Source organism: Phaethon aethereus, assembly GCF_964289735.1.
Source record: "Phaethon aethereus genome assembly, chromosome: 3".
Taxonomy (NCBI): domain Eukaryota; kingdom Metazoa; phylum Chordata; class Aves; order Phaethontiformes; family Phaethontidae; genus Phaethon; species Phaethon aethereus.
Genome location: NC_138576.1, coordinates 180,802 through 199,860, shown reverse-complemented (window position 1 = coordinate 199,860; position 19,059 = coordinate 180,802). Strand labels below are relative to the sequence as shown.

The 19,059-nt window shown below is 49.5% G+C and overlaps 2 protein-coding genes across 3 annotated transcripts in view; both read left to right on the top strand.

Annotated features, from left to right (window-relative positions):
- The window catches only part of NRBP1 (nuclear receptor binding protein 1), a gene marked incomplete at both ends in the record, with an annotated part of 40,661 nt that extends 22,657 nt beyond the window's left edge, over nucleotides 1-18,004 (top strand). For both annotated transcript variants that reach the window (XM_081997748.1, XM_081997747.1), the window contains 11 exons: nucleotides 12,014-12,097; nucleotides 12,382-12,440; nucleotides 13,600-13,698; nucleotides 13,772-13,904; nucleotides 14,183-14,285; nucleotides 16,719-16,769; nucleotides 16,864-16,999; nucleotides 17,090-17,143; nucleotides 17,504-17,567; nucleotides 17,652-17,707; nucleotides 17,906-18,004. In XM_081997748.1, the coding sequence (XP_081853874.1) occupies nucleotides 12,014-12,097; nucleotides 12,382-12,440; nucleotides 13,600-13,698; nucleotides 13,772-13,904; nucleotides 14,183-14,285; nucleotides 16,719-16,769; nucleotides 16,864-16,999; nucleotides 17,090-17,143; nucleotides 17,504-17,567; nucleotides 17,652-17,707; nucleotides 17,906-18,004 (938 nt within the window). The remainder of the gene's footprint in view (nucleotides 1-12,013; nucleotides 12,098-12,381; nucleotides 12,441-13,599; nucleotides 13,699-13,771; nucleotides 13,905-14,182; nucleotides 14,286-16,718; nucleotides 16,770-16,863; nucleotides 17,000-17,089; nucleotides 17,144-17,503; nucleotides 17,568-17,651; nucleotides 17,708-17,905) is intronic.
- Nucleotides 18,005-18,727: 723 nt separating this feature from the next.
- KRTCAP3 (keratinocyte associated protein 3) overlaps nucleotides 18,728-19,059 on the top strand; it is a gene marked incomplete at its 5' end in the record, with an annotated part of 2,294 nt that continues 1,962 nt past the window's right edge. Inside the window, one exon of the mRNA XM_081997079.1 lies at nucleotides 18,728-18,940. Within this exon, the coding sequence (XP_081853205.1) occupies nucleotides 18,728-18,940 (213 nt within the window). The remainder of the gene's footprint in view (nucleotides 18,941-19,059) is intronic.

Here is a 19,059-nt window from a genome sequence, read left to right as displayed (position 1 = left end):
CTAATGGCTGAAGAGTTTTATCTGGAATTTTGTGAAAAATTTTCTGTAGAAGTAGAGGCAGTTGATGCAGGAGGAGTACAGAGATGCTGTCCAGCCATGTGAAGATGGATTAGGAAAGCCAAGCCCATCTGGGGTTGAATCTGGTGAGGGATGTGAAGGACAGCAAGCAAGGATTCTACAAGTAAACAGCAATAGGAAGGAGAAGGAAAATGCTGACCCTCTATTAATTAGAGTGGGATCCTTGGTGACAAGGACACAAAAAAGCCGAGACATTCACTGCCGCCTTTGCCTCCATCTTTACTGCCAAGGCTGGCCTTCAGGAATCACAGAATCCCAGGCCCATGAGACCAGAAGGTAAGTCTGGAGTAATGAAGACATACCCTTGGTGGTGGAGGATCAGGTTAGGAAACACTTAAAGATTGGACATACCTAAGTCCGTGGGGCCTGATGGGATGCATGCACAAGAGCTGAGGGAGCTGGCTCGTGCCATTCTAAGGACACTGTCGGTTATCTTCGAAAGGTCATGGGAAATGGGAGGTGTTCCTGAAGACTGAAAGAGAGCAAATGTCATTCCTATCTTGAAGAATGGCCAGAAGGAAGATCTGGAGAACTACAGGCTGGTCAGCCTCACCTCAGTCCCTGTGAAGTTCACGGACCAACTAATCCTGGAAACTATTTCCAAACACAAGACAGGCAAGACTGGAGTAATCAGTGCGGATTTTTGAAGCAGAAATTGTTCTTGACAGACCTGATAGCCTTCTACAGTGAGGTGACTGGCTTGGTAGACAGGGGCACCACAATGGGTATTTTTTTACCTTGACCTCATAGATGAGCAGACAGAGTATGGGTTGAATAAGCAAACAGTGCAGTGGATTGAAAAGTCTAGTTGGAGGCACATCACTAGTGGTGTACGCAGGGTAAATACCGGGGCCAGAACTGTTTAACATCTTCATTAATGATCTGGACAATGGGACAGTGTGCACCCTCAGCAAGTTCACAGATGATACAAAACTGGGAGGAGTGGTGGTACACCAGATGGGTGTGCTGCCATTCACAGGGACCCAGACACGCTTGAGAATTAAGTAGAGAGGAGGCAAGGGGAAATGTGAAGCCCTGCAACTGGGCAGGAACAACCCTGTGTACCAGTACACACTCAGGACTAACCTTCTGGAAAGAGCTCTGCAGATCAGGACCTTGGGGTTGTAGAGGACAGCAAGCTGACCATGAGCCAGTAATGCACCCTGACAACAAAGGCAGCCAACAGCATCTTGGGCTGTGTTGAGAAGAACATTGCTGGCAGATTGAGGGAAGTGACCCTTCTTCTCTCTGTAGCACTGATGTTACAACATCTGAAGTGCTGTGTCTAGGTCTGAGCTGCATAGTATAAGAAGGATATGGACTTACTGGAGCGAGTCCTGCATAGGGCCATGAAGACAATCAAAGGACTGGAGCATCTGTCCATATGAGGAGAGGCTGAAGGAGCTGAAACTGTGGCCTGGAGAGAGGAGGAGGCTCAGGGGGATCATTTCAATATGTGTAAATACCTGATGGGAGAAAATGAAGAAGAGGGAGTCAGTCTCTTCTCTATAGTGCCCACTGACAGGACAAAAGGCAATGGGCGCAAATGGAAATAGATGAAGTTCCATCTAATACAAGAATACTTTTTTTTCATACTGTGAGGGTAGTCAAACGACTAATGCCCGTAGAGGTTGTGGAGTTTTCCTCCCTGGAGATACTCAAAGCTGAACCGCACACAGTCCTGGAAGACCTGTTCTAGCTGACCCTCCTTGAGCAGGGCAGTTGAGCTTTATTCTCAAGATGACCCTTCCAACCTAGACAATTTTGTGATTTAGGCCTTGAGGCATGTGAGCAGAGTAGTGTTTTCACTCTAGCTTCTGCTTTCAGGGGTGAGCTTTTCTGTTTATTAAGTCTTCCAGGGTCATTTGTGCAGCTTCACTTTGGCATGTTGTGAAACAATGGTAATCACAGAGATGTGAAGCCTGAAATTCAGGGAAGTTAAACTTGAAATACTCAAATTTGTGGATCCTAACTGCATTTTAATCAAATATGCATTTATACTGGTTCAATCCAAATTTCTGTTAAGCAGAGCTGCTCAAAACATAAAATAATTTTCATAGTCATGTTTCTGAGGACTTTGTTATTCAGTGTATGTCTGTCTGCTGGGAATAAAATGTTCTCCTTGAGTAGCTTGGTCCATAGCATTTCAGTGAATGTCTTGTCTTGTTTTTCTGATTGCATGTGATTCTTGCACTGCACTTGCTACGGCAGTTAATTAGTGCCCTGCCATTTCAGCTGTGAAAGAACTGAGCAAGAACAGCAGTCCTGCTGCCTCTTCATCTTTTTGATACAAATACTGTATTGCAGTCAGATGGTGCAGCCCAAGCAGGGGTTTGCCTGGTCTGTAGGACCTTCATTCCGCTGGTCTAGAACTTAGAACTTGGCTTTGTAGGGACATTTGAAACCTGCACACAATCTTCCATTGTTTGGAATGAAGATGTTTGTATCGGGAAACTCTTCCAAATAAAGTGCTAATAAGCTCCAAAGTCCTTGCTTAAGAGCCTGCACACAGTCAGGATTGACAAGTACTTACCTTACAGGTCCTCTTTATCTGTTCTTGTGTCTACGGTCTTGCATTTCTCTACCTACTCCCACTTTTCACTTCCATGTAAAGGATGTGGTCAAACATGTCAGTTTAAAACTCTGAAGCTTTTTTACTTAAACACAAAAATACCATCCACTGCTTCACAAGAAATCTGACACAGCATGATGATTTTCCTTCCCATCATTCATTTATATGCCTTCATATTTCTGTGAGCCAACAATGTGCCCTTGCCACAAAGAAGGCTAATGATACCCTGGGCTGCATTATGCAAAATACTGCCAGCAGGTCCAGGGAGGGGATCCTTCCCCTCTGCTCAGCTCCGGTGAGGCCGCACCGGGAGTGCTGGGGCCAGTGCTGGGCTCCCCAGTGCAAGAGGGACAGGGACAGACTGGAGAGCCCAGGAAGGGGCCAGGAAGGTGCTGAAGGGGCTGGAGCATCTCTGCCGTGGGGAAAGGCTGGGGGAGCTGGGACTACTCAGCCTGGAGCGGGGGGGGCTCAGGGGGCTGAATCCACGTGTGCCAACACCTGCAGGGAGGGGACGTGGAGGGGGGAGCCGGGCCCTTCCCGTGGGGCCCCATGACAGGGCCAGAGGCAACGGGCACAAACTGGACCACAGAAGGTTCCCTCTGAACATCAGGAAACACGTTTCAGTGTAACCGAGCACTGGCACAGGTTGCCCAGGGAGGTGGTGGAGTCTCCATCCTTGGAGCTATTCAGAAGCTGTCTGGATGTGGTCCTGGGCAACCAGCTGTGGGTGTCCCTGCTGGAGCGGGGGGGTTAGAGAAGGTGACCTCCAGATCCCTTCCAACCTGAATCATCCCATGATTTTATGACTCTATGAATTTCTGTGGAGAAGGATACCTCTTTTGAAGTACGTGAATTTTTGTATGAGATCAGCTCTGTGTTGTATCACTGGTTCTGCTTCAGCTGTATTTTCCCTGAAGTGAAATGTGGGCAATGTTTTAAGCAGAGATTACGTACACTGCTTGGAAGCAATGTCAGTGGATGTGGCAAGAATGAACGTAGATGTAAGCAGCTGGGGGCTGTTACCTGGCACTGGTAACTGTACATGGTGAACTTCTTATATACTGAGCCTCTTTGCCTCTTCATCTCATTAGATAGCCAGCTGTTTAAAAAAAAAAATCCTTTTGCTTCTGCTGACTCAGTGTTGCAAATAACTTTGCAAACACTGTTTATACTCCCTGGTAGAGATTTGCAGGGCTGTAGGATGCTTTGTGTTCTGTGATGAGCTTAAATCTGCCACCACTTTTCCTGTTTGACTCGGTGTTTAATGGCTGTATGCTGCTTCTTGTTTCCAAGAGCTTCCTAGTTACTTATTTTCTAGGCTTTGCCCTCCCTAACAAAAATGCATTTGTCATCTCAGTGTGCAAATGAAGTGAACTGTGAAATGTCTTGGTTTTATGCAGTCTTACACCCTTTTGCAGTAGTGAAAGTGTCTTGACTATGTGAGTGCAGGGGATAATAACGTGGCATCATACCTATCCTGGCCCTATGGCCATCCCTTTCTAGTCGCAAACAGATGGTCTTGCATTCAGTTGATTATTTTTGGGTCCCTGTGGTGCTGCTACAGTGCAGCATAAGTAAGATGGTTAATCGTCCCCTGTTGCTGGATTGCATAGCAAACCTGGGACTAATCTCAAAGGTTAGTTGTTAATCCTTCCTGCTGTCTTGTTTTCCTCTGCTTTCTATGCCGGTTGAAATCTGGAGTACAGTGTGCTTAAGCACTTTACTGGAATAGTGGAGTAATATACTCTTGCTTTGGAGAATGCTTAGGCATTTGCAAGAGACTGAGTGGTTCAATGGCTACTTCAGGAGGAAAGGAAGGACTGTTGGGCAAAGAACACTTTGCAAGGAGGAAGTGTTGAATGCAGAACAAAAGTAGGTGTGAACTGGACACAGGACAAGAGGAAAATGTCTTCTGCAGCATGTAGTGTTTAAAAGGGCAAGTCACTATGTGATTGGGCATCAATTTGGACATTGATTGGACATTGAGTGCTTATGGGTAAGGATGAGGGGGAAGGCCAATGAGGTAGATATCTTGCTCGGAGTCTGTTACAGACCACCCAACCAGGATGAAGAGACAGATAAGACATTCTATAAGCAACTGGCAGAAGTCTCTCAATCGCTGGCCCTTGTTCTTGTGGGGGACTTCAACCTACCGGACATCTGTTGGAAGTATAACATGGCAGAGAGGAAACAATCTGGGAGGTTTCTGGAGTGTGTGGAGGATAACTTCCTGACACAGCTCGTGAGTGAGCCCACCAGGGGAGGTGCCTTGCTGGACCTGCTGTTTACAAACAGAGAAGGACTGGTGAGAGATGTGGTGGTCGGAGGCCGTCTTGGGCTTAGCGATCACGACATGATAGAATTCTCAGTTGTGAGCAAAGTAAGGAGAGGGGTCAGCCAAACTGCTATCATGGACTTCCGGAGGGCAGACTTTGGCCTGTTCAGGTCACTGGTTGAGAGAGTCCCTTGGGAGACAGTCCTGAAGGACAAAGGGGTCCGGGAAGGCTGGACAGTCTTCAAGAAGGAAATCTTAAAGGCGCAGGAGCAGGCAGTCCCCATGTGCCGTAAGAAGAGCTGGCGGGGAAGGCGACCGGCCTGGCTGAACAGGGAGATTTTGCTGGGACTCAGGGAAAAGAGGAGAGTTTATCATCTTTGGAAGAAGGGGCAGGCAACTCATGAAGTGTACAAGGATCTCGTTAGGTCAAGCAGGGACAAAATTAGAAAGGCAAAAGCCCAGCTAGAACTCAGTCTGGCCACAGTCGTTAAGGATAACAAAAAATGCTTCTACAAATACATTAACAACAAAAAGAGAGGCAAGAAGGATCTCCATCCCCTACTGGATATGGTGGGGAACATTGTCTCCAAGGATGAGGACAAGGCTGAGGTACTTAATGCCTTCTTTGCCTCAGTCTTTAATAGCCAGTCCAGGTATCCGCAGGGTATTCAGCCCCCTGAGCCGGAAGATGGGGATGGAGAACACAATAACCTGCTCATAATCCAGGAGGAAGCAGTTAAGGACATGCTAAACCACCTGGACACCCACAAGTCTATGGGGCCTGATGGGATCCACCCAAGAGTACTGAGGGAGCTGGCGGAGGAGCTTGCCAAGCCACTCTCCATCATTTACCAGCAGTCCTGGTTAACAGGGGAGGTCCCAGAAGACTGGAGGCTTGCCAATGTGACGCCTGTCTACAAGAAAGGCCGGAAGGAGGATCCTGGGAACTACCGGCCTGTCAGCCTGACCTCTGTGCCGGGGAAGATCATGGAGCGTTGGTCTTGAGAGTGCTCACAGGGCATCTGCAGGACAACCAAGGGATCAGGCCCAGCCAGCATGGGTTCATGAAAGGCAGGTCCTGCTTGACCAACCTTATCTCCTTCTATGACCAGGTGACCCGCCTAGTGGATGAGGGAAAGGCTGTGGACGTTGTCTACCTGGACTTTAGTAAAGCCTTTGATAGCGTCTCCCACAGCATTCTCCTGGAGAAACTGGCGGCTCATGGCTTAGACAGGTTTACTCTTCGTTGGGTGAGGAACTGGCTGGATGGCCAAGCCCAGAGAGTTGTGGTGAATGGCGTTAAATCTGGCTGGTGGCCGGTCAGAAGCGGTGATCCCCAGGGCTCGGTTCTGGGGCAGTCTTGTTCAATATCTTTATTGATGATCTGGATGAGGGAATCGAGTGCTCCCTCAGTAAGTTTGCAGATGACACCAAGTTGGGTGGGAGTGTTGATCTGCTGGAGGGTAGGAGGGCTCTGCAGAGGGATCTGGACAGGCTGGATCGATGGGCCAAGATCAACTGTATGAGGTTTAATAAGGCCAAGTGCAGGGTCCTGCACTTCGGCCACAACAATCCCAGGCAACGCTACAGGCTTGGGGAGGAGTGGCTGGAGAGCTGCCCAGCAGAAAGGGACCTGGGGGTGCTGGTTGACAGCCGGCTGAACATGAGCCGGCAGTGTGCCCAGGTGGCCAAGAAGGCCAACAGCGTCCTGGCCTGTATCAGGAATAGTGTGGCCAGCAGGAGTAGGGAAGTGATTGTGCCCCTGTACTCGGCACTGGTGAGGCCGCAGCTTGAATACTGTGTTCAGTTTTGGGCCCCTCACGCCAAGGAGGATGTTGAGGTGCTGGAGCATGTCCAGAGAAGGGCAAAAAAGCTGGTGAGGGGTCTGGAGCACAAGTCTTATGAGGAGCGGCTGAGGGAACTGGGGGTGTTCAGTCTGGAGAAGAGGAGGCTGAGGGGAGACCTTATCACTCTCTACAACTACCTGAAAGGGGGTTGTGGCGACGAGGGCGCTGGTCTCTTCTCCTGAGTAACCAGCGGTAGGATGAGAGGAAATGGCCTCAAGTTGTGCCAGGGGAGGTTTAGATTGGATATTAGGAAAAATTTCTTCACTGAGAGAGTGGTCAGGCATTGGAACAGGCTGCCCAGGGAGGTGGTGGAGTCACCATCTCTGGAAGCGTTCAAAAAAACAAGTGGATGTGGCGCTTCAAGACATGGTTTAGGGAACATGGTGGCGCTGGATTAATGGTTGGACTTGATGATCTTGAAGGTCCTTTCCAACCTTGGTGATTCTGTGATTCTGTGATCTCTGCTAAAACCTGCCATTGGTGACAGTTGGGAACTAAAATGACCAAGTGCGTTCTTGGCTGACGCTCCTGTTGACTGACAGGCGCTCTGAGCTGTCTGTTTATCCTGGTGAGCTCTTCACTCTAGCACATCCTTGAGGGTTTGAGAAGTCTAGCAAGCTCTGCATGTTCCTGTAGTAATGCTGATTATTTCTCTTTATGCTTTTATTGTCACATTGAGTTCAGCTTGCTGAAGGCAAGTTGCTTGTCTGACCTTTTACTGTACTTCACATCTCTTCCTATCATCTGCCCTCCATGGACACCATATTTGGCTGAATCCTTTTCCAAAATTCATCTTGACTTTGCTAATTTCCTACCAGACTGATCAGTCATATGGTGCTATGTCTTGTAGTGTGCCCCCTGCTGTTGCCTTTCTCAGCCACAGAGAAGACAAGTTTGTTTTTAATTTTGGTGATCTGGCTTTCTTTTTTGCGCTTCATTGTTTGTCTTGCTTAACATAACTGTCCTTAGCCTTCATGCATCTGGCCATTCGCAGAATTAAGAGTCATCACTAGATATAGAAGTGGATGGCAGGTGGCAGCCATGTGCAAATCAGTCAGAAGAGCTTGTGTCAGAGGTACCTTAAAGTGTGTATTCTTACTTTGTACAGTTAAAAGTTTGTTTTAACATGTACACTTGGGCAAAGCTCCCCTCAAGCCTCTATCTGTGCTAAGTGGCTTGCACACCAAGGTGATGGACCTACAACAGGGACTAGAGCAGACCAAACACAAAGTTTCTTGTCCCAGCTTCTAAATACTGTCACAAGGTGTAACAGCACTTTTGTCTGCCTTGTTTAACATGCTTGCAGTGAGTTTTTCAGAGTTGACTTCAGTAGCAGGTTGCTGCTGTCAGTGATGAATGGAACGGATGTGTCCAGCAAGGCTGTCTCAGCTTAGGTCTAAGGCATACGGTGAAGAATATGGTAGTCTTGTGCTATTGCTCTGCTGTTGCATTGCATCAGCTTTGCAATAACAGAGTGAGGTTATGCATGTGACTTCCAGCCAAGTTGCACGTGAGCTGTGATATAAACTGCTAGAACAGGGAAAAGGCTTGCCAAGAGTGGCTAATCAACCCCAGCTGCAGAGCCAGTCTCTGCAGCAGTCAGTGGGACTCTACAAGTTCAGAGGCACAGTGACCAGAATATCAGAGAGGACAGGTCCCTGGGTGACCTAAACCAGCAAATTCAAAACTGCCTTTCTGTGTGTCTGAGTTGGAAGTTCCCACAGACAGTGCAGGCCCAGCTCTTTCCAGAAATGTCTGGAATGTCCATAGGACCTGGATGCAGAGAAGCTTATTATCAAGTCCTTAATGAGGTGCAGACAGCCATTATAGACAGAGGCTGGGCTGGGATTCCATTGTACTTGCCTTTCTGGTATGGGAGTGCCTGTGTTACATCGCTGACTAAGGTTTCTGTTGATAATGCCTTTTTATGGTTGATTACTGCCTCTTCCCCATTCTTAAACAGGGCCCAGGAGCAAAGGACAGAATGACTGGGAGATAGTGAACTAGCCCTTGCCATCCAACATGCGGTAGTAACAGCATTTAAAAACACATTAGAAAATGAAGCTGAACAAAACATCATTTGGAAGATGACTTTATACTTGGCTGATTCTGCTCCACGTTTGGCAGGACAGCGTTGCCCTGTGTAGTACCTTGCCAGAGTTCCTGCCTGCGGGCACTGGTCCAACACTTGATGGCATGTGCTGAATTTCTGCAACGCTGTCACTGTTGGCACAGTGCCTCTCTCTCAGGGCAGGCCTTGATGTCTCTGTCCTTCTCCAGGGGTCTGGCCCTGGCCGGACAGTGGTGCTGCCCTGGCAGCAGCTCAGCTACACGCAGGATCTTCGTGGTGGTTGCCAGACCTCTGACTGTACAGAACTGCATAACTGAACGTGGGGTTTGAGTTCCTGTTTACTCTTACAATCCATTGTACTGATAGGAAAGGCAGAACAAATAGAAGACTTATAAAATAAGTCTTATTTTATATCCTCAGATAGTTTAGTTAGTTCCCGGTAGTCAGAGGCTGTCATGCATGCAATAGGTGCTAGCTTTAGCAGGGTTCACAAACACTCCTGTTTGATAGTTCATGTATACCGCATGCTGCCCAGAAACATCCAGTATCCCATTAAAAAAAAACAAAACGGACTTTAGACCAGAAGGGTTTCTGAAGTCTGTTGCTTGTTCTGCAAAAACTGGGACAAAGTAATAGTTCTTGTAGACAGGGAACAAATGCGTTTGGGATCAGTGGGATCCTATGATTGCATTACAGCTTAGGCCTCAGGGGAATGTGAAAATCTTAATAGTATTGGTCACTCTGAGGAAAGATTTGTTCTTGATCAAAAACTTCACAGTATACAGGTGGCTGCGTATCTGCAGCAATATTGCATTTCTTGATGTGACCAGCCTCTGCCCTTCCTAGGGCTGTAGCTGTCCTCATCTCCACCCCTCACGCCCACCAGTGGTATACAATAGATTTAGGCAAAATTATTTTTAGTTCCTGCAGGCCTCCAGCAGAAGCTCTGAAAGTCATGAGTGACTCTGTGTGTGTGTGTGTATGGTGGTGGGGTTTTTTGTTTGTTGTTGTTGTTGTTTTTTTTTAAGGCAGCAAAACCTCATTTGACAGTATTAAACTGTTTGTTTTTACAGTGGTGAATTGTTCTTTTGAGTAGAAAAGAATAAATTACTTAGAGGAGGGAAGGGCTAGTACTCTTAAACCTGATCTTGATTTCTTGACTAAAACATCTACAGAAAGAAAACATGGTAAGGAAATACAGCTGCTGGAGAAGACCTGATGTAGCCTCTCGTCTCTTAGTAGACACCTATAGACCAGATATGTACAGTGGGCTACTTAAGGCAGATACTGCCTGTAGACAAAAGCAAGCTAACAGGACTTCTCCATTGTGGATGTCTGGGAAGCTCTTTAGAAGGCCCAGTATAAGAACCTGTTGTGCTGGATAGACCTTGGGTGATTTACCCTGTACGCAGCCAGGCGCTGGCTGGAGGCATGGTGACAGGGTAGAAGCTGAAAAAGGGCTGTCCCACTGGAGGGTTTGGAGTCCCTCGGACACTGATCTCATTAATGTTGAGGCTGTTAATAGGAGATGTAGGGAACTTGTGATGTTGAGGCAAGTAAGGGTATCATCCAGAAACAGAGGAAAACATTAGAGGACTGGACAAATTCCAGCTGCAAGTAACTCAGTAGTGCAAAATACAAAGCTGCACGCAGTCTCAGTTCCCAAATGATGAAGGAACTGGGAGGATCTGGCGTCTGCTAGCTGTTCAGGGGAGAAATTTGACCCACTTGCCTAGTGCGCAATGTTAAGATCCGTTGGGGCAGAGTCCCCAGTAGAGAGAATTGGTGTGATTGTGCATGGCCCTGGCCAGAGCTCATCTAAAGCAGTCAGTGTTACTGGGAAAACACAGCACGGGTCTTAAGAGGAAGACAAAGAATTTAGCTTGCTTTGCTTAGGGCTGTGAAGCTGAGAGGACCTGGTGGTATCTGTTAACAGGTAAGCACCAGGAATGAATTAATGTCACTGGAGTCCCAAGATAAGAGCTAGCACAAGAACAAAAAGCAATAAACTATTCATGAACAGTTTGTTGGGAAAGTAGATGCTGGCCATTGGAGCAAGCTCTGTTTCCAATGCTCGAATAAGATAATGTGATTTGGTATGTGCCACACAGCGAGGTTGAGCAGAGTTACCAAGGAAGATCCTTCTTGTTTGACCAGAGCCCAAAGAACATCCCTCCTCTGAGGCTGGGAACTAGTTCAGTCTGATTCAACTGGCAATCCTCTTTGGTGTCTTCTGCCCTAATCCAGGAACACCTGGAAAAATACAGGCGGTTTGGCATGTCCCTTCTTAAGGCCACATTGTAGCAGTACAGACCAGGACCAACTGCGATTGTCCAGGAGGCTGATGAAGTGGGAGATGGGCCTGAGATGGTGGAAGTAGAGCTTCAGATGAGATGGTGACTCCGTGTTCCCTGCCTACCTCAGTGTTTCTCCCTGGCAGAGCCAGCTGCTTAGTTTTGGAGAGTTGTTTGCAGTCTTTTCAGAGGTGTCTGTCCCAAAGGCTTTTATCTTTTATGGGAGGTCCATACTTGTGTGTTCTGCTTTTTTGTTCTTGTGGCTGGAAGTTACTCCCTCCCCGTAGCTCTGAGTGGTTTGTGGTTGTTGTGGAAGTGCTGGCTGGCAGGAGGCTTCTGTTCTTGGGGTGGCCATCTCTCCTCATTCAGCAGCTTTGCCTGACTTTTGTCTTGAGGCACTTCGGCACCAGTGCCCTACTGATGTGTGGAAGAGTTGCCGTGTAGGTGTATCCCTCTAGAGCCCTGAGGTGGTGACTAATTGCAGTGACCTTGGCATCTCTGGCTGTTCCTAGGGCTTCTGTTGTAGTTGTGTTGCTTGTGATAAATGCTATAGATCTAAGTTAGGTGCTTTCAGGACTCTCACTTCAACAGGGAGTCCTTCCCAGCTTGTCTTCCCATTCAGCAGAAGCTGTGGTCACCGGGTTTGCTCTTGGAGAGTAATGCTAAGCTGCCTTAGTCGATCTGCAGCCAAGGAAACAATGGAGAAGTGTATCAGGGCAAGTGACCTGAGATGAGGGACTGATGAAGGGCCAACTTGACTCCACTGTGCTGCCCCTTTGGGCACAAGAAGGTCCTGGAATTGCATGCGTTCCCTAGGATCTAGTCAGGGATGGGCTAGAGTTTCCTGTACCCTAAGCATTTGTGACTTTCTTCTAGTGGCACCGGACACAATTAACAACCATGTGAAGACCTGTCGTGAGGAGCAGAAGAACCTGCACTTCTTTGCCCCGGAGTATGGAGGTATGGTGTGGCTACAACTGCAAGCCTGGCTTTGTTGGCCTTACTAATGCTTCCAAGCTGTTCTGCATCTTGTTTTCAGCTACAGGCTCATGACAGATGTCACGCTAACAGTTTTGAGTTATTTGCCCGCTTACATGTTTCAACTCGTCTGTCTTTTGATACCAGAGGAGGGAAAGAAGGCTGCAGGATTATCGTAGCTTGCAGGGTTATCATAGCATGATACAGAAGTGGTTCTGCTGAATGCAGGGATGGTTTGATAACAGAGCATTATTTCTGTGTTACAGAAGTTGCCAATGTCACTACTGCTGTGGACATTTACTCCTTTGGGATGTGTGCACTGGAGGTGAGTGTGGAACACTTTGGCTATGGGACAGGGAGTATGCATTTGAGGTAAGGAGAAGGCTCTTGTGGAGATGCTGTGATTATGGGTGGGTTAGCTTGGTAACAAGTGCATTTTGTTCTTTGAACCAAATGCGCTTTGCCTTGGAGGGATCCTATCAAGGCTCCCCCAAATGCCTTACTAAGAAGTAAATAACTCAGTAATGTGTAGTTCTTTCTGAAATTCCTAATGTGTAATTCATTATTCTGTGGGTCTTGGCCAGTTCTGAAGTCTGACCCGCCGGCTGGTGGGAGCAATCACTACTGCAAGTTGTACTTCATGTACATGGAGAACAAAACTTGCCTTCTGGGGAGTACCTGTTCTTCCTGTGGTATCTGGAGGAGAGGAGAGATGTAGTCTATAGCTCTTCTGGGACAGCCTGTCCCCACCTGATACACCTGACTGCAGCCAGCACCTGTCTGACATACCTGATCTTAGCAGCTTAGTGGTTCCTCTGTCCTTGCCACCAGTAGGCCCATGTCTAGGAAATGGGAGTGGTTGGTAGAAGTATTTTCTGAGAAGAATTGTCAGAAAGAGCAACACAAAGAATTCTGAACCTATGCTGCGCATCCCATAAGTGAAGCAGGAAGAGAAATGTGGAAACGCACAACTTTTAGGAAGCAAAACTTGAGTTGAATCTTAAGATGTTCTCTGGAACCTTTTTGCCAGCCTTTCCTAGTTGGGAATTTGTGTATGTGTTGGCTGAAGCCAGTTCTGGATGGAGTTGTGTGCTTGCTTTTCTGCCTGTGATACAGAGCTATTCATACAGCCAGGAGGGACACTGTCAGATTCTGGCAGTGATCCAGTTAGTGCTTCATTAGAGAATGGGAATTATCAAGCAGAAGTACAGCCCAATGGATCATGAGGTTCAAAACAGAGATACTTACTGTCTAAGGTGATGCTGGCCTGAGTTTTCAGGTCTCCCTGGCAATCTGTTAGGGTGCTAGAAACAAGCTATCATAATGAGGCAGTCATTGTCTTTCTGCCGCCACAAACTGTGACCTTAAATAGCACCAAACGACTTGGCTGTTATGATCTCACGCTTGGCAGTGGTCTCCTTGAGTTCTGTTCAATGTAGTCAGTATTTCTCAGTGAAGTCTGATGCGCTGCTTTGTGTTTGCAGATGGCAGTGCTGGAAATACAGGGTAATGGAGAGTCGTCTTACGTGCCCCAGGAGGCCATTAACAGTGCCATCCAGCTGCTGGAGGACCCCTTGCAGAGGGTGAGTGAGGAGGGATCGGCGTCCCTGCAGACATGTTGGCATTGCACATGGTCTTACACAATTTTTCTTTCAGGAGTTCATTCAGAAGTGTCTAGAACAGGACCCTGGCAAGCGTCCTACTGCCCGGGAGCTCCTTTTTCATCAGGCGTTGTTTGAGGTGCCATCGCTAAAGCTACTGGCTGCTCACTGTATTGTTGGACATCAGCGTGAGTATGGAGTCCCAGGGTGCCACACCTCGCGCTCTGCAAAGCTTCACTAAGCTGTCAGTACGGCTGGCATTCTGGAAACCAAGACCTTCGTGCTTCTCCTAACAGGCAGGGACCGGGGCCTTGTGACACAGAGCTGTGGTCGCCGCAGAGCCTGGAGGGCGATGGGGCCCTGCCTGCTCTGGGTGGCATAGGGGTTTAACAGCCTAAAGCCTCTGGGGTTTTTATTGCTTTTGTTGGAAGGGAATTGCAGTTGTTCTAACTTCTTTTTTCAATAGATATGATTCCTGAAAATGCTTTAGAAGAAATGACCAAAAACCTTGACATGAGTGCAGTGTTGGCAGAGATTAATCATGTGGACAGGGAAGGAGTCAAGATGATGTGAGTACCCTGTGTTGTGCTTGCAGGGGTCTGCTCAGGTGCATGTGGAACAGATGCCAGGGCATTGGGGTGAGCACTGAAGGATCTGTCTGGGATTCTTCCCTTCAAGTTAGTGTTGGTATTTCACCATTAACTGGGAAACAGAGAGGAGCTGATGGTGTTGTTGGTGAAGGAGCAGTCACTCTCTGTCTGGGTGCAGAAGAAAAAAAAAAAAAAATCTGTGGAGGGTAACTCCTGCGTTGAAAAAGAGCTTGTACACGCGTTCTGTGGGCAGATTGCATGCAGACGAGATGTGAATTGTTCCCCGGAAGAAGGGGTGGGAAATTTAACACACTGTAGCTGGAACAGTCCTTAGCAAAGCCTGGCTGAACAGTTTGGGGAAGTGACTCGGATCAACCACAGGCTTGTCAAATGGAGCCCAACATGTTGGAGAAATGGTTCCTCAGTGTTTTCTTAACAGAGCAGCTTATTCTACAGTATGCAAAGGGAAAGGCTGTTTTGGGCAGCTATCAGTAACACACAGCAGCCACTTAAACTATAGACGTGGCTCCCTAAGTAAGTGACTGTAATATGTATGGAGCAAGTATGTTAAATTTTGGATAACGAGATCTCATCTAGTTGAGAGGTTAGCTGAAAAGACTTAAGATGTGGATACTGTATTTCCAGAGAAGACCAGGGTGCTTCCAGAGCAGCAGAAGCTGTATAAGAGAGATTCTTTACATATATTGGACTTCAGTCTGCGGAGGATTGGCTATCTAGCATATGGCAGCCTGTGACTTGCTTTTTGGTAGTGCAGTACCTCAGAGGTGCTGGAAAAGGAAAAAGAAAGCATAGTAATGACTTGAAATGTCAGAGCACATCACTTCCAGATGACTCAGAGTGCCATGCAAACTGAGCTGCTAGAAAAAATCGTACATTTTTGCTGAAAACTACTACTCTGCTAGAGGGTGGGAAGGTAACAGATGTTGTGTGTGTTGAAAAGGGCTGGAGGCTGGTCTGGGGAACTGAGGTGGATGTGCAGCCTACACCAGATCTGATGGAACAGCAAAGCACTTAGGGGGGATCATGGTAGGATTTGAGCAGCTTGCAGTCTCTGGCTAGTCTCTGAAATTCTTCAAAGCAGTCTTAAGACAGTGGTACGGGGAAGACTGACAAAAACAAAGTTTTTGTTGAAACCAGTCTAAAAGCAGCTGTGATCAAGTGGATACTAAAAAGCTGAACTGACCAAGGATATGAGGAAAGTGTTTTACTAGGGAATTAGTAAAGTAGAACCTGTGTCTCCCTTGTTAGTCAAAACCAGAAAGAAGTGAGGTACTTGCTGTGGGCTATTCTGGTGTTGCTAACTCCCTGTGCTGTGCAAAAGACGATAATAGTTTTAGAGAAAAAAAGAACTGCTGCTCTGTTTGAGAAGGCCGTGAAGTAACACCACAGGAAAAGACCATTTCCAGCTTGTTGAAAATGCACTGCTGTGCAGCTGTAAATGAGAGCAAGTATGATATCAGGGTGCCAAATAATGGGAGAGCAGGTTATGGTAGCTGGGTGAAATGTCTAAAGATGTTACCTGCACAATGTACATGTACAAAGTGGCAACCTTTTGTGAACAGTCCTTCAGCAGATCAGAGAGCTGACTTCACCAAGTGACTGGACATCATTGTCACCACATGGAGGAACTGTATGTTCTTGAGGGTGAGAAAGAGGAAGAGCAGTAGACATACGACAAGTTATGGCACAAAGGGGAGGCGTTGTCAGTGCTTGCTATCCTCCATCAGCCACCAGCAAGGAAGATGCTCAATGGAATTAGAGGCTGGGGATTAAAAATGAATTGGTAGGAAGACTTCCTCTGAGACACTACATTAAGAAGCTGACTGAGCAATCTGGGAAAGAAACTAGAGAGAATAAAAGTGTCTCAAACTGAAGTGAGAAATATTTGGGCAGGGCATTAAATCCTGAGGTGTAGTTTCCAGTTTCTGGTCTGGAGTGATATGGCTGGTCATACTGTGCCATCAGCTGCTGCAGAAGTTCTTGCCTTTGCAGTGTTGAGTGCCCTTGTTCTTCTGGAGATGGGACACAGGCTTCATGGGTCTGGTATAACAGATGTCTGAAAAACCTTGCTAGGAACATGGTGTTATTGGGCTAGCTTCCAAATAATTGTTTGCATTAGACAGCTCTTTACAGGGAGCTGATACCTGTTCTGCCATAATTAAAATACTGCCTCATCCTTAGCTTCTGTGAATAGTTTCTTCCTGTACAGGAGGATTGAAGTTTCTCTTGCCTTTGGCTGGCTGCCTCTGTCTGTACTCATCCTGCCCACTGACACAGCTGTAGTCTAGGACATGGGGGTTTGAAATTGCATCTGAAGAGACCTGAGTGGATGGTTCTGTTAGGTGACTTCTCACCCCAGTACTTTTTTCTTTTTCACCCCTCACCGCCCAGCTTCTCACAGTCTCCAGCGTTGGAGCTGGACAAGTTCCTGGAGGATGTGAGGTAAGAGGGTTTTTTTAAAGGGCAACTTTAACTGTGTGTGAGACTGGAAAAATTTCAGGGAGGCATAACCTCAGACCCTGCTCCTTTCTTGTAGGAATGGTATCTACCCACTCACAGCTTTTGGGATGCCACGACCCCAGCAGCCCCAGCAGGTAGTAGTGAAATCTCCCATTGCTCCACCATCAGTGAAGACCCCGACTCCAGAGCCTGCTGAGGTGGAGACCCGCAAGGTGAGAGATGGGAGCTCCATTCCTCCCCTCGCCAGGCCGCCGTGCGGTGCAGCAGCAGTCGGTCACAGGCTGTCTCTGCTCCCCTTCCAGGTGGTGCTGATGCAGTGCAACATTGAGTCAGTAGAGGAGGGAGTGAAGCATCATGTATGTTCCCATCTTCTGCCTGGGCGTGCCGCGTGGGGGTGTGCCGGGGCAGCTGCGCAGGGCTCGGGGCTCCCGTGTGCTGGTGTGCTGCTGGTGCCTGGTGTCACCCTCTGCCGCCTTTGGGGGCCAGAGCCAGGCCCCTGCCTGTGGCTGACCTGGCACGGAGGGAATGTTTTTGGCCCGCCCCTAGATTTGGGTTTCCTCAGCCAGATGGTGCTGCTGGCTGTGGTTTGGGATGGAACTGGATGTGGTGGTTCTGTTAGACTCCTATGGGGCTCTGGGGGGCAGATTTTCTGGGGATGTTCCTGGCTTGTCTGTGGCCACCATGCAGTCCCTCACGAGAACTTCTCTACCCCACAGTTAACACTGCTGCTGAAACTGGAAGACAAGTTGAATCGACACTTGAGCTGTGACCTGCAGCCCAGTAAGTACCTTTCCTCCCGTGCCCTGGTGCCCTGGGGCTGGCAGCACACTCAGACCTGGCACTTAATGCCCATCTCTGTTGCAGATGACAACATCCAGGAGCTGGCAGCCGAACTGGTCCAGCTTGGATTCATCAGTGAGGTAAGCAGGCCTGGGGCTCGGGCCAGGATAGAGGTCTGCATTCCTTTCTCAAACTTAAATGATTCGTGCCCGATCGGTCCTTTTCTAGCTGGGGAGGTAGGAGAAGCAAGACCTGCCCCTGTGCCCTGGCAGGCTTCTGCCAAGCCCCTAGCTTTGCACAGGCTGGGCCCTCCCCTCACTGTAGCTTGTTCTTCCCAGGCTGACCAGAGCAGACTTACCTGTTTACTTGAAGAGGCATTCAGCAAGTTCTACTATACCCGGAACGGAGCCCTGACGGCCGTGACCGTGTCCTCTTAGCAGCCCTCGGCTTCCGGGCGGCCGGTGCGGCTTTCTTGCCTGAGACCCCTTCTGTGTCTGTCCATCACTGTAGGGCACCAGCGAGCCCCCAGCTGCAGCGCTTGGAAGCTGACCTGCATGTGCCGCGGCTGGGCTCCGCCCGCCCGCCCGCGGGGGCTGCGTGCGCCAGCGTTACCGCCGGCCCGGGCGGCGGGCCCTGGCTGGGGGCTGGGCCGCAGCCCCGTTCATGTGCATGGAGTTTGTTCTGTTTGACTTGTACAAAGTGTCTTTTGCACAGCACAGAAGCGTTTGGGGGTCTGGTTCTTGGTTTTTTTTTTTAATTTAAAGGCACGCAGGGGCGCCCCTAAGCCCCGCCCCCCTCTGCCCCTCCCCCGCAGCGGCCTCTGGCCCCAGCCCCTCCCCTCCCCGCGGGCGGGGCCGGGGGGCCGCAGCCCGCGCGCTGCCGCTCCGCCCCCCCCGGCTGCACTTTGTTTACGTGTTTTGCACAGCGGCCCCGCCCCTCGGCACGCGCTGCGGGCGCTGCGCGGCCCCCCCTGCCGCCGCCCGGGCCGGCGGGTTCGCGCCGCTCCCGCGTCTCGTTTCTATCGTTTCCTATTTTTAATAAACCGTTTTGTAAATACGCGAGTGCTGCCTCTTTCCGAGCCGCGGCGGCGGGCGGGGCCGCCCTGCCCCGCCCCGGGGCGGTGCTGGCGGCGGGCGGCGCTTCGTGCGGCGGCGGCGGCCATGGCAGGCGGGGGGCGGCGGGCGCCGGGGGCGCTGGCGGAGCCGCGGCGGCTGATGCGCGCGGGGCTGGGGCTCATCGTGCTGGGCCACGGCAGCCTGGTGCTGGGCGCCATCGTGCACGGCTCGGTCCTGCGGCACGTGGCCGGCGCCAGCCGCCCCGTCACCCTCGAGTACGCCGTGGCCAACGTGGTGTCCGTGGGCTCCGGGCTGCTGGTGAGAACGGCGGAGCCGCGGGAGGGGGCGGGCGGAGCCGCGGGAGGGGGCGGTCGGCCCCGCCCGAGGCGCGTGCTGAGCGCGGATCTCTCCCCGCAGAGCATCGCCGTGGGCATCGT